The sequence below is a fragment of the Ammospiza caudacuta genome, chromosome 13, assembly GCF_027887145.1.
Source record: "Ammospiza caudacuta isolate bAmmCau1 chromosome 13, bAmmCau1.pri, whole genome shotgun sequence".
Lineage (NCBI taxonomy): Eukaryota > Metazoa > Chordata > Aves > Passeriformes > Passerellidae > Ammospiza > Ammospiza caudacuta.
The window spans coordinates 8,761,798-8,779,017 of record NC_080605.1 but is presented as its reverse complement, the minus strand read 5'-3'; the positions used below and the strand labels follow the sequence as shown (position 1 = coordinate 8,779,017).

The 17,220-nt window shown below is 37.6% G+C and overlaps 1 protein-coding gene across 2 annotated transcripts in view; it reads left to right on the top strand.

Annotated features, from left to right (window-relative positions):
• Nucleotides 1-16,136, top strand: part of ITFG1 (integrin alpha FG-GAP repeat containing 1) — a 70,101-nt gene extending 53,965 nt beyond the window's left edge. Inside the window, exons 14-18 of one of the 2 annotated variants that reach the window (XM_058813299.1) lie at nt 931-1,009; nt 9,485-9,609; nt 10,464-10,546; nt 12,150-12,267; nt 15,642-16,136. In XM_058813299.1, coding sequence (XP_058669282.1) covers nt 931-1,009; nt 9,485-9,609; nt 10,464-10,546; nt 12,150-12,267; nt 15,642-15,701 — 465 coding nt within the window. In that variant the 3' untranslated portion in view covers nt 15,702-16,136. The remainder of the gene's footprint in view (nt 1-930; nt 1,010-9,484; nt 9,610-10,463; nt 10,547-12,149; nt 12,268-15,641) is intronic. The other variant, XM_058813300.1, reaches the window with a different exon arrangement.
• The last annotated feature ends 1,084 nt before the right edge of the window (nt 16,137-17,220 follow it).

Below are 17,220 nucleotides of genomic sequence, written 5' to 3'. Positions count from 1 at the left end.
GTGGTCTCCTTACTTTTCATTCTAATCAGTTATTATTGTCAGGCTTTGATCTCATCTGTCATCATTATCACTTACTCTCATGGTTTAAACTTACTACTTTTGAGGCATGGTGTGAAACATGTCATCATCTCTTTTAGTGTTCCTTCTGTAACTTACTTGAAAGCTCTCTGTTGGATTTGATGTCCTAATATCAGCTTGAATTCAGCACTAGGAAAAAAAAATAAAAGAAGGAAAATTCCTTTAAAATCTGTTCTTGCAGTTGTCTCTCATCCTCTCCCTTCCCACCCTTTCTTACTTGGGTGCATTTCTTATGGTTCATCCCTCAGTAATGCACAACTTCCTTGGGTGTTTGTTTGTTTTATTTTTCCTCATGACTTTACTTTGATGCTTAAAAACATTTTCCTCCTCAAGAAAATTTGCTTAAAATAGATAACACTACTTGACAAGTAACTGTTCAATCACTTTCATTAATTAAATTAACTACTGCTAAATAATGATAAAAAAGATGAAATTTGTGTTGTATTTTTCAATTCAGAAATACCAACAAGATAGTGCATTTTCTTGGTATCAAATGCTCTGCTTTTCCAGAACATGCAGTTATTTCTTTTAATTTTTAGGGGGTTTTACTTTATTAATAGCTTCCAAGGAAACATTAAACCTTTTGCCAGAGGACTGAATAGTAGAGCTTTCTTCATGAGAAACTAAACATTACTTAGCCAGCTGATTACTGTGATTTTGAAAATTGATTTCCACATAATGCTATGACCAAAACAGTTGTAAGATTTTGAAGTTAAAATATAAAAAATAAATTCTTGATATAAAAAAATGAATTTCTTAATGTAAAAATGTTTTTCTTCAGTTTACTGTTTAATTACTATAGCTTGTTCTGTTCCTAAAATATTGCCTGCCTTTTTCTTTGACCCCTTGTAGCCCTTTGGAGTTAATCAGCCTGGTCCTTACATCATGTACACCACTGTAGATGCAAATGGGTACCTGAAAAATGGGTCAGGTAAGAGAAACTCACTGTGGGAGTACCCTGGGCACAGTCTGGCTGTGCTTGTGCTTCTCAGCAAGCTAAGGAGTTGCAAAGGTGGCAGAGGGAACGGGAATGGTTTCAATGTTGCTTTCAGTTTACAATGCCAAACCCCCCAGTGTTCTCTTCCTTCTTTACAGATTGCATTTTTATTACAAACATTGCAATTGCATTATTTTTTCATTTGTCCTGTGCCAGTTAGGTTTGAACAGTTGCCTGTTGCAAAAAATTGTTGGGTAAAATATCACCAGTTTGTGAAATAGCATAAGCTTCTAATTGCTTCCTAAGCAATTATGCATTAAGAAACAGCAGAGGCCTTGAAATAGCTCAATACAATCCTAGCAGCCAGATGAGAAAGGATCAGGATAATGTTCAGGACACACAGGATGTGTTTGTCTGGAGTTGTTCACTACCACTGGCAGGTAACAAAATCACATTCTGAGTAGGCTGAGGAAGCTGGAGAGGGAATTCCTGTGTCCTTCCAGGTAAAGTAGGGAATCAATCCTCAGGGACCTGGGTCAAAATCAAGGGGAAGGGGTACTTGGTGCAACCTGGAGCTAAAGCTTTAGTGGCTGAGATGGGGCAGCTGCCACAGGAGCAGGAGTCCAAAAACAAAGCAGCCAAAGAGAGAATCATCCATTGGGCTGTGCTCCAGGCCGTGCCTGATGTTAGAATGTCTGGGGTTTGTGCTGCCTTCCTAGGTGTGTACTGATGGCTCCTAGAAATTACAGGAGAGTGTACAAAGTGGTTTATTAGTCTCATTTATGATTGGTAATCTTAGGGCTATAATGGACTCATTTCTTGCTTAGGCAAAAATCTCATAAGCTGAACATGATCAGTAGGTGCAGTCATCTGTAGCTGTCACTCCAGTTTCAGTTCAGATTAAACTAAGATTTTAAAAATGGTTCCAGTAGTTCCAGATGATATTCTGCATAACTCTAACTTAAATAAAAGCAATAATTTAGAAGGGAAAATGCTGATACGTTAAGGTCCTGAGTCAATCTGAGTCACTGGCAATGCTCTCAGCATGAGTAGTGTGCTCAGGACTGTTAATTCCACCTGGGAAAAATTAAAGACAAAGAAGATGTCCTGAAATACAAACCAGATAACTTCAAAAACATATCTTGATACTCCAGCATTTCTGTGTTTGTACAATAAAGACATTTTTCAAACTCTGCGTCATGGAACAATTTACATCTTACAAATGGAATAAAACTAGCTTAAAATTTGGACCTATTCCATGTATCATTTTTCTAATTTTTTTCTGTTTCTCTCTTCCAAGAACAAAAGCAAATGCATTTTCCTTAAACGTTTTCTTTAGGGTTTGCTGAGTTTGGTTGGTTGTGGCTTTGCTGGTTTTTTGTTTGTGTTTGGGGTGGGGGGGCAGTTCTTCTGAAATGCAATGTTTTTACTATTTACTCTAAGAAACAGTTATCAAATGTGATTTAATACTGCTATATTCCCTTCACAGCTACCATGTTTACAACAATAAAAACCTAACAGAGTCCAGGCATGATGAATTTCCTTTTCTGTTCTGACATTATGAAATAACAGTAATGAATTCCAAGGGTATTTATGACCCCAGCAGCATTGCTACAGGGAATTTTCTAGTGCTGTCTTTGATCAATTTCTCAACACTAATAAGTTAATAGATTTTTTTGAGTTTGTATAATTCCTGCAAGAACTTTTGAAAGTCATGTTTTCTGAGGGTGTGACATTACATTTGTAGCTAGATTTTCTTCTCTTGCAAATGTTATGTGTAAGATTCAGTAAATGTTCTAACTAGAATTACTGGCCTATACAGGCTGTTGTCTGGAAAAACAACCCATTACACCACAATCCTCTTTCATTTGACTATCAGGATAAATCAGGATAGATCATTTGATATATCAAATGATATCATCATCATTTTTGGGCCATGTATAAACCTTCAAAACGTCTTTTCCATATTAAGCTTTTATTTGTATAGCATCCATACGCTATTTTAAAACTAATTTAATTTTCATCAACCTATCTGCCTGCCTTATGTAATATTACAGGACAATCCATGCTTGAAGCTTTTAATTCTCTGAAAGGAGCAATGAGCTAATCGAAATTTTAAAATAATTAATCCCTTTCCCAAGAAATAACATGAGTAAAAATATAGTTATTTTTCTGGTGAAAAGCAAACTCAGCATTCCTTTTCATGTCCCTGCTGTTATTTATTGCCTTTATGGCTGCACTCAGTGGGGGAACAGTTGTTGGCTGGACACTGCAACCAATCACCTTAAGTTATCCCTCCAGCCCTGGGATTAAGTACATCATAAAGTACTCAAAGCCTTGGTCCCCACTCTGTTTGTGATCCCCTAAATCCTGCAGGACTTCAGTTGTAAGTTATGGCATCTTTCATATAGGCAGTATTCATGCAAAGAGTAAAATAAAAAAGCCCATATGGCTGTCCTTATCTAATTCATTTTAAGGTTCTTTGATCTGCCAAGCCTTAACTACAGGAAATTTGCATAATTATGAGGGTTTTCTTCAAAACATTGTTAGAATTGTTCTGTCTCCTATTAACATTCCAGTATGTTGTTAAAAGATAGCAGAATAATAATTAGCATGTATTCTGTGCTTTTACTTTCACATTGCTCAATCCAGTTGCAGTCTTACAAGAAATACTGTTAAATTAGCTACAAGGAGTAGCAATTGCCAACATGGGCATTAAAATTGAGAAGTTCTGGGCCTTACATCTGCAGTAAATATCTCCACAGAACTTCTCTTCCTGAGAGGAAAATCAAGTGCAACAACTTCTTCAAATATTTAAGGAATTTCATGCTTGAGATCAGACCAGGTCCAATGTAAATTCAGGAGAAGTACACCAACTCAAATTTAAGTCATGCTTTCTGATCCGTGTCCTGCAACCTGCCTTCTCCCTTTTCTTTTGGAGTTATTATTTTTAAGGAGATCCCACAGTTAAGTGTGAGTGTCAGGATTTTCAGCTCTACATACACATTTCCAGGCTTTTATTGGGAGAATATCTTCTGTGTTTCAGCCTGTGGTATGCACATCTGAATTTTCTCTCCTGAAGTAAAAATATGCTGATAGAGTTTGGAATAAATAGGCTCATACTTGCAGCTTGTGTCTACCAAACATTAATTCTGTGGGCCAGGAACGGGTGGCAGTAAATATCTCAGGTTTCCTCAAAGCTCCATATCCATGGGAAGATGATAAGAGTAGTTTCACTGAATGGCTGATATGCATCAAGTCATAATTTGTTTAAGCATCTGTATGAGTGAAGCTGTGTGGACTGATGGCCTCTGCATCTCTCATTCCAGAGCTCTTTCATTTTGCTGCTTTTGCTTTGTTTTGTTTTAAACCTTCCATGGCAGAATGACCTTTCACATGCTGTGAAGTCGTGCCCTTCTGGTTTTTTGAAATCTGCTTACTCTTCCCTGTTGTTGCATTGAGTTCTCCTGCTGTTTAACTAAATTGAATTGTGAGGTGAACACAAATGTCTAGCAGCTATTATAGTCGTGAATTTAAACATAAACATTGCAATATGTACCAGAAAAAAAGCAAAATAAGCTTATTTTCAAAGGCCATTTGACACTGAAAGGTTCATTGTGTCGAATTCACTACACAGAAAGAAGAGTGTATTCATGGAACAAGCTGGAATAATTTAATAATTGAATAGCTGCATTCAATGAGAGGGATTTTCTGTTTGCTATAGGTAGGAGTAGCCTTCTAGTATGTTTTTCTGTATAACTCTCTTCTGTTTCAAAGGCTTACTTGAATTTGTAATGTTGCTTGCAATATTACCAAACCTTGGACATTTGGGCATTACAAATGACACAGCTTCCCCTATCAGCAATATGATAATTTTATTGTTTGAGGGGGTTTTTAAGTTACCAGTTTTACTTTTATAATTTTATGGGGTAAAGATATTTTTCACAAAAATACATATTCTCATAAAAATGCATCAGGTTTGGAGTTTGGGCTTGCAGAGGTGTCCCAGGTGTTGGCAGCTCTGCAATCATTGGTGTCCAAGTCCCAGGAGTGCTCTTTGAATTCCCTTTCCCATGTTTGTTATTTCTGGTACTCCAGAACCAGGTATTGCAGAAAAGGTTGAGAGGTGAAGCTGTGTTCTGCATTAATCTGGAATTTCCTATTAGGGAGACTAAGGAAAAGAGGCAACCAGCTGGGGAAAACAGGGAGGCACTCCCAGCCCTTAGAAAAATGAAGTTACCATTGCATATTCTAAGCAGAAAAAGAACTCTTTGACCACTACATTTCTTTTTTCCAACCAGTGACCCCAAAGGCAATATGAAAGGAACTGAAGTAAAGCTTTCAACTAAAGCCAAGCAATTCAATTTCTCCAACTTTCTATGAAGCTTCCAAGTTTGAAGTTGTTGGGGTTTTGTTAGATTAGTTTTTTTCCTGCAAGCTTCTTTGTAAATTCTTAGGCACATTCCATGGGTTTTTCATTACTATCAGTTATATTTTCCCTTTCTCTTACCAGCAGTAAGTGGTTGGCATATTTTCAAATAAAAGAAGGAGCTGCCAGCTTTGAAAAAAGGGCGAATATTCAGTGCACTTTATGCCAGTGCTGGTAATGGCAGCAGAGGAAGCATCACTGCAGTGCTCCAGCTGTGCAGGGAGGGGACACTCGGTCACTGTGTGCACCCAGACCTTGACCTGCCCCCAGACTGCCTCTGTCCTGCTGCAGCTTGGCCTGGGTGCTGCTCCCAGCTGGCCAGCAATCCATGCAACCTCTGCATGGCAGCTTTGGACTAATTTTTACTTTTTCTAGGATACATATGTTTGTCTAATCGATCTAAAAAGTCATTCATGTGCTGACCTCAGTGATGATACAGAAGAATTTACATGCAGGTCTGAGACTAAAAGATACACTTTTGGAATCCTAAATAGTATTACTGAATTCTGAATTACACAGAATGGCTTCTAATTGGCTAATTAAATGCAAATAATATTTTGTTAAGAAGAGCATAATAAAAATAATTATAAGGAATGCTTTGGGAAACCACAAGTTTGAAATCAGATTTTCCATTAGTCTTTCAGTTTTGTGTAGTGATCTTGCATGTTCTGCTGTTATTTCACAAAATAAGTGTATTTAAACTGACTGAACACTATCAGTATTGTGCATCTATTTCTGTGGGTTCAGTGAGGCTGTTCCTAAATCAGCACCAGGTGCTGTCAGTGCTGTTTAAACAAGAGAAGGCATTGCTCCTACACGTAACTGCAACCACTTTGCCCTCACAAAGTTAAATTCTCCAGCCTGAAATAAGCTGTTGAGGACATTTCAGTTCAGCTCAGGGGAGAACAGGCTACCCTTGAGCTTTCAGCAAGTTTACATCAGGATAATGGAAACAGAAGGAAAATGACTTAATTCAGGTATAAAAGAACAAGTACTGGATCTGTCACAGACAACACATGGCTCTGGTTGTCAGACAAGACTTTAGAAAGGTTAATGATATGAATTGCTTCCAATTTTGTATGCCAGACTTCAGAGGTAAGGAGATTGATTCCAAAAGGTCCAGAATGTTTTCTGAATATCAAACTCTGCAAAATCTTCTGAGGTTTGGCTGCCTAACATCATTAGCTTTTTCTTACAAATTTGATCTCCGATAGGCTGAAACCACAGAAAACTGTGTCCTAAAATGTTGGGGATTTTACTCTGCCCAAGGTTTTTTGAAGCAATAACCTTAATAATTTATGATTTAAGACAAGAATATATATACCACCACTAATACCAGTACCATAGCCCATGATCTCTGTGTGCTTTGAAATGGCATTTTTGAAACAAGAAACTTAAGGCAAAAGACATAGTATTGAATAGTCTTAAAAGTAGTATTAAAAAGAAATTATGTGTAGCATGATCAGGAGAAGGTTTTTCAAGTCTTGTTTATAGTAACAGTTCTATGGCTGAAGTAAAACAAACTGTGAATCAGCAGCTACTTCCTCCATCTTGCCTACACTGACCTCCAAAAACCTAAAGAACAATTTGAATGTAAGAAATAAATCCCACTTCCCTCCTTGAAGATGTAAAACTATTTTCAGATTTTCTTGAAACAAGTAGAAAGTTGTTTCCAGTAGTTTTACAAGAGGGGAAATTGCTGTGGTTGCCATTTAATTAAATTTTAAATATTTTCATAACTAAATTAATTACCAGTGACTGGGAACCTCAGATAATGTCAATAAACTGTTGACAGTACTCTCTGTAATTTCTCTTTTTGTTTTTCATCTTGGTTCAGGGCTTTTATGTTTCTCAGGTGAGCACTTGTCATTCTTAATTACTTGGTTGCAATTCTATGTGGAACTTTCCAGTAAGCATCAAACAGAATTTATGATAGAAATAGGCTGAGGAAAGCAAGGAACAGTCTCAAAGTTCTGTGCTTAGTCAGCTTTAGTAAACTGGAACCTTCTACATGCTATCATCCTGCTTAGCCAACACCTCCCAATTTTAAAGGCAAATAGAAAATAAGTATATGCACATTTCTGCCTGCTGTGTAGAAGAAAACATTCTTCTCTGACCTTTGCAAATGATCTGTTTACATCCTGAAGCATAAGATTTTGTTATCCTTATCTTAGGCATAAGAACCAGCATTAGTAGCCATGAAATTATTCAATGCTTTAAGAATTCTGGATGCAGTATGTGACTCTCTAACCTCTTTAAGGCTGACTGCACACAGTATATGACATTTTCTTCTATTCTCTTTAATTTAGTTGACATTCATTTTATTTTTAAGATGAAAGAAAAAAGCAAGATCTTAGTTGCAGTCTTCTCATGATCCTAAATATTTCACTCAAAAGTAATTCTAAAAGCTTTTCAATGTTACAGCAGTACCTTGTTCTTTTGGGGAAAGTCCTTCAGCATGCAGCATTAGTGAAAAGATGCTAAAAGAAAATCTTTCTTATATTGCCGTATGATCAAGTAACATACTTGGTTTGTTTCTATAACCAAGTCAAATTAAATACACCCACTTTTGCTCCTGAATATTTGTGTGTTGGTAACTGGAGGTGTCAGATATTATGTACTTTGAGAATTACTACCAGTTTAGATTTGGATACTGACACCTGGAGATTGAGCAGTTTAGCCAAGATGATGTTAGGGAAGTCACTGGCAAGGCAGGGACAGACTCAGGACTCAAACCCTTTCCTGTCCTATCCTGTGTTATCTCAACTTCCTGGAAAAATCCCTGTTCCTAAAGAGAAAAGCTGCTCAGTCAGTGCTTTGTGCCACATCTTCTGTAATTGAGAAATCTACCCAACAATGTGCACAGTGCACCTTGTCCTCCCAATAGAGACCTGAAAGTACAAATCCAACTTCAATATTTCCTCATCTGCTTGCTCATTACATGGTTCTACGTGAGGAAAAAATAAATCTACAATGTATATTATCATTAGGAAGACCATTATTGTTTCTTTTTGCTAATAGCATTTTTGCTTTATAACAAGATAACTGCATCAAGCTGATTTTTCAGATCTCAGTTGACATTTACCTTGCTTTTTAAAATATAGTTATTATAATTCTAAATGCACAATAATACAGAATATTTACCTCCTGATTAAACAGGCCTATCTCAAAACATGCATAAGGCAAGTGGGTTCCTCTAAAGCTGGTAGGGGAAGGGAGGTTCACAAAAGCAGAGCCATGAAGCAATCACTGTAATGAGCAGGGGTCAGAATCCCCAGCCTGCACTACCAGTTTGTCCCCAGAGGACCGTACAGGAGCTGAGAGAACAAAGAACCCACACAGGAGCTGAATCTGTTGGCCAGAAATTAAACTATTAGAAGATTTTTTTATTTAAATGGAATACCTAGATACTTTGGAAATGAATCAACAGTGAACTTGTTGATAACTGCAACACTTGTCTGTTTCCCCACTGCCTTTTCAGGAAACCAAGAATCTTATTTTCCATCTACAGTTTCTTCTAGAATTAACTTGCAACCGCTGCAATCCTGTTTTCATTAAATTAATTTATTCTTTGAAAATTTGTTCATGAGAATTTACTTAGCTAATTTTATGACAGTAGTAATTACAGTTTAACACTGACAAGAATTAAAGTGAACCTTCACATGTTGAGTCTAATCTTGTAAATCAGTGGGCAAGAAATTTGGCACTAATCATATAAAAATACATGCAGATAGTTGATTTCTTCTCAGCTTGTAACAAATAATGGAGATTTGAGTTAACATAGAAATAGTACTCACAAAAATATTTAAAGTATTTAAGCTCTTCTCCAAGTGAGTACTCGCAGATGGTTTGGAAATGTGGGACTGAGCTTTAAGAATTAAATAATCACGCAATTGGTGAAAATCTTCAAACATTTTTATTACAGACGGGGTAATGTGTACTTGTGTAGCAAGTTGGTAGTTTGGGGGTTGATTGGTTGATTGATTGGAGTTTTTTTCCCCTAAAATACCCACTTGGCTTGCTTTGTGCTTTGCTTGCAGCTGGCCAGCTCAGCCAGTCAGCACATTACGCTCTGCAGCTGCCCTACAACGTGCTGGGCCTGGGCCGCAGCGCCAACTTCCTCGACCACCTGTACGTGGGCATCCCTCGGCCCCTGGGAGAAAAGGTTGGTTGGCATTTAAGCTAATTGTTTATGGTGTTGCCTTTCCTAAGAGACTTTAGATGGAAATACTGCTGGGACACTGCTTTTTCATTTGCTGAAGTAAGAATATCAAAGAAGTTTGCATATAGAATGGTTTGCCCCAAAGAACCAGTTTGCCCAGTTTTTTGAGGAGTGTATAAGCTCTGAAGCTCTGAAGCCAAAATAACACCAAAAGATGACTGAAACTGTCTATAAATGGTATTCAGTGCTTGTTTGTAAAGCAAATGGGTATTAGGTCTGAGAGTCCAATTACTGTGGACTGCAGTAGCTGCAGGGCTTTCCCAGAGTTGCTTGGGCTGGGCTGGGCTCACGTAATCCCTTCTGCCTCAGTGATAAAACCATGGGCACTGTCAGGGTGGGGGGAGATTGCTGTGATTCTCTAATCTTCACATGAAACATAAAAGTGGGGTCCTCACCACTTTCAGTCTTTAAAGATCTGATGGTTCTACTTTGAAAAGTGAGATACTCAAATGGGCCAAAATTCTGGTTTGGATAATTGTTTTCCTGCCTCCTTTGTAGAATCAGCTCTTTTCTTCTTGCCCTATTATGTTGTTGCTTTGTACTTTTACAGCAGATGCTGTGTTTCGTGTCAGCAATAGTTACTTTGCTTTTTACTTTTGAGGAGTGGGTTTTAAAGCATTTTGGAGCTTTTAGAGGAACAGGCAACAAAGATAAAGGGATTAATCCCTTATATTTAAAGTTTTTTTAAAAACCCACAATGTTTTTATTTCTCCTTTTGTATGTTTCAACAGAGAATTTCTTTGCTTGTATATATGTTGATTTGTTAGGAATTGACACAGCCTTTGTTTTTCTTTCAGTCCATAAGAAAACAAGAATGGACAGCTATCATACCAAACTCCCAGCTTATAGTCATTCCCTATCCACATAATGTTCCTCGAAGGTAATGTCATCATTTGGATTTGCACTTCCCAAAATTGCATTAATACACAGGGTAAATTAGGCATTCTGTGTAGGTTTAGAAATAGTTACTTGTATAGGAAGTTACTGAAGAAGAAGGGCAGGGGGTCAGTGCTGAGCTGGAGCTGAAAATGCTGCTCAGGTATTTACAGAGCCTCTCAGATGGTGCCCATAAACAATCTACTAAAAAAAACCCTATTACCAGCTCAGGCAAGCAATCAAAATGTATTACTAGCTCCACTCCTGTAAATAATAACATACTTGCTAGATTTAACAGCATCCTCGGTGACAAATTATAAACATGGTAATGGTTGAATTAAGCATTTTTGTTTCACCAAACATGCAGTTTCTGTCTGGTTCCATAGAAGAGCTTTGCTTCAGCCCTTCTGAATGCAGTAGCTGTTGCTACAGGAATTAATGTTTGCCTCTAAGTAAAGGTGAACGGGTTGGTTGCACGAGAGCTTGAACGTGGAATTCACTTTGCAATTAAAATGTTTCTCCCAGAAAGAGAGCATGTTTCTCTTTTTGCTATTAGAGAAAACATTAGCCAAATATTCCAGCTGCATTTTGCCGCTTGATCTACCAGTGAGGTCAGTTGCATTTATCACGCAGAAATGATTCTGACATCAGTTCAGCAGTTAATTTTACTAGAGAACAAATAACAGTGGAGAATTGATGTGCTGCTTGAGTTGCTAATTAACAACCACAGAAAGAACATCTGCCAGATGAAAATTTAGTTACAGTCTTGCTGTATTTAAAGGTATGTGTTATGCAAAACCATTTCTATTATAGTATCCTTACACTATTTTTGCTTTCATATAAAGTCTGTTTATGGACATTGTAGAATAGCAGAGGATGGAATCCCCAGAAGAAATCTGATTTCATAGTAAAAGCTTCTTAATTTATATATTTTTTAACATAGTATGTGATTGCCTGAGAGGCCTCAACACAGAGCCTGCTGCTGACAGCTTTCCCATGATAGGAAAGCTGTAGTACAAAAAAGGGGTTCCCTGGGACTCAGGACCTCACATGATTTGAGATGTCTTCCAGGAGCCCTAAAGGGTTTAATTATGTTGATCTTCAGCCATAATCAACTGCTTATGTTTAGAACTGCAGTTGTCCCTGGGTAAACTTCAGAAAAAGGCCCATGAGCCTGTCCAAGAGGAGCTTCCCATGTGGTGGAAAAATCTTCCAGAATTATTTTCCCCTGCTGTTCTGTGTCCCCCAGGCCCTAGGCATTCCTGTGAAAGGTTTCCTTATGCATTTTGCTTCATCCTAGGCAAGGGCAGGAGATAAATCTCCTAATGAGAAAAAGCTAATTCCCTGAGGATATCCATAGCATTCATGAAAAGTTAAACAGAAACTGTACTTAGACATGGTATTGCTCAAAAATAATTATATTAAGCCATGTATTTCCAAGTCAACATCATTAAGCTTCAGTCTCTAAATAGAGCTGCTCATTTCTGTAGACCAGGTTGTCACCTGTCTTATCCTAACAGGTTCTTTTCATCTTTGTAAGCAAAATCTGTTTTCTGCTTCTTAATGAAGGGTATTAATGTTTCCTTGGATTTTCTTCTTTTGTATAGCTGGAGTGCCAAGCTGTATTTGACCCCAAGTAACATTGTACTGCTAACAGCTATAGCCTTAATTGGTGTCTGTGTTTTCATCCTGGCAATAATTGGCATATTACATTGGCAAGAAAAGGTAAGCTAATTTACTAGAATATTTTATTTCACACTCCCTAATATTTTACAGACCTGTACATTAGGTTTTTTTTTTTACATTTTTCTACAGTATAGTAACTTTTGACACAGACTGAATTGTCACAAAAGGTGTTATTACTAATTCAGTGTTTACCACAAGTTTAAAAATTGGCATTATTTTTATTTAAGTTCTAAGACACTTGAGCTGGTCCATGTTGCTCTTCATTCCCTTTTTCCATTAAGCTGTTACTTCCAGTTGAAATGAGCCATCTTTGTTTCATATCTAAACTTTCCATTTTGCAGTTTTAAGGAGAATTGTTTTGGAAAATGGAACATAAACTCAGTTTACTTACTTTGAGTTCTGCTGGTAATCTAAAAACAAGGAAAAAGTCTTTTTTGTGTAACCCTCTTTGCTGGTTGCACTGACATTAGCATTCAGGAACATATAGGGAGTCAATTGTGCATATTGGCTGCTTTGCTGTCTGAGTCTGAATTACACATGCAGGGTATAGAAATCCATTGATTTGAAGAAGCATTTTGAAAGGGGCCTTTCTTGTCACAAAAGAAATGCATTCCCATTTTTCTTAACTATGCTCAGTTCACAGGCATACCCAGCTGGCAGAGTTGCCAATAAATGCTACTACATACCCAAACCATAATCTTAGCTGTCAGATAAAATTACTGCACATTCTGACATGGAATAACTGTTTGTTTTTGTGATGGTGGAAATAAAATGACCTTCTTAAACATTCAGACAAGTTTGCGCATGCTTCATATTTAAATGTTATTTGTCTGCCAGTCTTCACTCTTCAAAATGTTAAATATAGTCTCCAGCTAATAACAAAGCTGGGAATAAGAAACACAAAGCAAAGAAATACAAAGTTTATGATGGCTGTCATTAGCATGTCCTGTTGTACCAGGAAAGCACTGCTCACTTGCAGTTCAGGGCTGGGCTCTGCCTGGGTTTGATTCTCTTTCCAACACATCTTTAGCAAACAAGGAAAGCAGAAAAGGTACTTGGACTTTAAGTTGGGGAAGGATGACCTGTACATAATTCCATCTGGAGAAATGGAGATTTAATGGCAACATTCAAAACAGTTTCTATACAATAATTCAAGCATTGTAGTGTAAGGAAGGACTGAGCCCAGAGTGCTTTTAGAGCTGTTTTCAGTCCCAGGTTTGTGTGAATGAAACCTGGGATTTTATATTGTAAACTCATTTCCAACTCTGCAGCACAAAATAGGCACAAATATTTGGACAAATTGTGTGTCTTTTCAAACCATTGTATAAACAGGTGTTAATTCCTATATTCTTCCTATAGATTTTTACCTTCCCAATGTTTAGAAGTACTCGAGATATTGAACAGATAAGAATGTTCACCAAGGCTGTGTTGTGCATCATTGACATGTGTAAAGTTAAACTCCAAACAAAGTTCCTTGTTTCTAAGCTTGTTCTTAGTTTACTGTCTCTCAGCAATCCTCTCCTAAAAATCCTGTCCTGGCTAAATGCCTGTCCCTTGCAGATCTCTGGAGTACATGTAGCAAAGAAAGGCAGGGGAAATGAACTGGCACTTAAAATCTTTTCTTTCCCCCAGGGAACATATGTTACTGTAAGCTACAGTGTTTTATTCAGCAGTTTAAATAAATCCTGGACTTTGACCTCTGCAGATAAATAGCAAAGCCCTTTGTCTACACTAGTTCTTACACACTCATCTCCAGCCAGGTATTGGAGTACTGAAATAACTGTAGGGTTTAAGGGTAGGTGTTTCTCTGTATTGCCTTAGAAATTTTGAATGCATTGAAGAAAAAAAAAGCTTTGAAATCTCAGTTACCAGATTTTAGTTTTGATACACCAAATGAAAGAGAAAATGAGGAAGACTTGACACCATTATTCATCCTACAACAAAGAAAATCCTGCTACATTTGCTACAGCCCTCCATAGTCCTTATCCTCATTCTTGAGAACTTGCTTTGGGGTCGTGAGGCCAGTCAGGGAAACACTGCACAGTGATGGAAATACTGCTGGAAGGGGTTTGCTGGATCCAGCAAAGTATCAGTTACTGTCAAATTTGAAGCAGTAATTTTTTCAGGAAGCATACAAGAAATGGAGTGGAAATTGTTTTCTAAGTGAGACTGTGAAATTTTGTGGAATGTGACAAGCATTTCAGTGTAGGAAAGAGTGTGCCACTCCCTCCTTCCCACCCCTTTTTTGACATCCAGAATACTACTGACACTGATAAAGTCCCTGCCAAAAAAGCCAGACTGATATATCTTAAACCTCACTGACAGCTCTGCTGCTGCTACAAAATGCAGTAAAATCCATATTTAATCCAGTGGAGTTGCTATCACACATAAACATTGTGTAATGAGGAAGTCTTTGGCCTTGAGCCAAAGCAGAAGATGAACTCTCATGGCAGAAGACGGGCACCAATTTCTGCCACAATTGTGTATTTTTATCAACTGAGACACAGTTCTGAATGCCCACGCAGCACCTACTGGAGAGGCTTTTCTTCATTTTAGTCCTTAAGAAAAACAAAAAAGAAAGAAAGAACATGGGTCTGTGCAAGCTAAAAAGCATTTCAGTCTGCTTTGCCAAATTCTCTCATGCTGGGATTTACACATACTGTCTGTCATGACACAAGCACAAGTTTGCACTCTGTGCTCAAGAATCTTGAAGAAATGCTTCCATCCTTTGCTAAGTGCTTTAGCACACGAGAGCAGACGAGTGGGAGAGGACTTGTTTTGACACATGACATGAATTCTAGGTGCAATTTAAATGTGCTGTTTTTTTCCAAGCACCACCCAATTCATTCTTTCAGCAGGTTAGTGTGTGTTCTGCATAAATAAGCAGGGAAATGCATCCTACTTCACATTTTCATAATACAAACAAAAGACACAGAACATTTTTCACCTACTTGGTGCTGTTAGTTGTTGGTTGAACTGCTGTCTTGCTCTGAAGTTGCATTTAAGAGAATGTTTTTTTAAATTAGATTCTTTGTACATGTAACATAAATTACATTTACAGTTAGTCCAGAGTAATTTCATCTTCTATTTCTAATGTAGACAAAATGGATACCAGGAAACAGTCTTCAGGTTTGAATTATTCCTTTTAAAAAGCATTAGTAGAAATAACAGAAAAGAGTGGGTCGTAAATACTACGACAGCAGAGCAGTAACAGCAGAAGCCAATTTTGCGTAGATTATCGCTATTTCAAGCTGACATCATTTAAAAGTTAATTGTTGGGGCTTTTACTAAGCCTTTTTGCCTTTTGTCAAATGGCTTGAAAAAAATCAACCATTCTCTGACACTTGACAGCTCATTTCTGTAACAGTGTTGCTCTAGATTCCACAAAGTGTTTTTTTATTATTATTTTTCAGAAAGCAGATGACAGAGAGAAGCGACAGGAGGCTCATCGGTTCCATTTTGATGCTATGTGACATGCCTTAATATTTATGAAGGAGCTGCTACTCATTTGCTTAATTGAAAGACTAAATTCTGATTTTTAAAATTACTACCATGAAAGTACTGTTGGTGTGTTATTTGTAAATGTTGCATTATCTGGTATTTATTTGGAAAGTATTAAAATTAGACCTGAATGTCTCACAAGGCCTTTCAGTTAAGAGACTGTATATAATAGCATTTGGCCTTTATTTAACAGAACTGTAAATTTATTTTTCTTAGTAAAGGGATCAATTGCATGTACCATTGTTTATGTACCAATTCTTTAGTAATATTTGATAGAAAGAAAGGTATGTAAATGAAGTGTAGCATTTCAGCGAGCAGAATACCTTGTATCACTTGAATTGGTCTTGTCCTTTGTTCATTCTGCAAAACAACCTGGTTTTTGAAAATTAAACTTGTGCAATTTCTCAGATGACTTAATTGTTAATTGTTTTGATTGTATTAAATGGTGCTTAACCTAAAGTATTCTGTATTTTTCTTTGTTTAAATCCATATGTGCAATAGTTAAAAAGCTTAGGAATTAGAGAGCCAAAAGGAACCTGCAGTGTGATGTGAGTTCGGTCATCCTGGGATGGATGCAGTATTTATGTGTGCTACTTCTACAGAGAAGACAACGCATTAAAAAATTAAAATCATAAAAATGTATCAGCATTACATAAACTGCTTTTATAATTAAACTACAACTACATTTGTTTTAGAAAGGCACAATGTTGTTATGAAAGTAACTATTTTTTTTTAACATAAGAAATGTATGGGATTTTTTTGTTTGGTTTTGTTTTTCAAGAAGTTAAAAGAAACATTTTTGAGGAGAGATTGAGGATTGACACCCTAAAATGTATTGCTAAGTGATGAGATATGCAAAGATTAAATTAAGAATGTAATAGGACACCCAGAATAATCAATGCACATTTTCCATGTACACTGCTATGCCCAAATTTCCTGAGGCTGTAATAATGACAGAAGACGTATTGCTCAGCTTTAGATATTTTTAGTGGTGATAAAATAATGGTTGCTCAGTGTACTTGGGATCCTGGAAGAATCTCTGAGAATGCTTTTATTTTACATGAGTTTACACTATTAATTCTGGAGTTACATCAGTTAATTTGCATTCCTAATATTGTTGGATAACCTAGAACATCTCTCACAGCAAACTGAAAGTGGTCGTCAAGGCACTGCCGTGTGCAGGGGGTCCCTGCCGGGGCTGGCCCTCCCTGGGGCGCTCCCTGTGCCTGGCAGGGCAGCCCCTGGGCACGCAGGAGGGAGCAGGTCCAGAGCTGGGCTGGTGCTGCTCAGCTGAGTGCCAGTCAGCCCCGGGGTTACCATGGCAGTGCTGAACCTCACCCATCCGTACAGCAGCACCGAGCACCAGGCACAGCAGCCTTGTGTGCTGTGTCCTGAGCTCTGAAGGTTCACTGGGTGTTTCCAACATGCACTGATCAATGCCAGCACAAGAGACTCTCATGTCACATCGCTCTTATTATTCAGGATAGAATA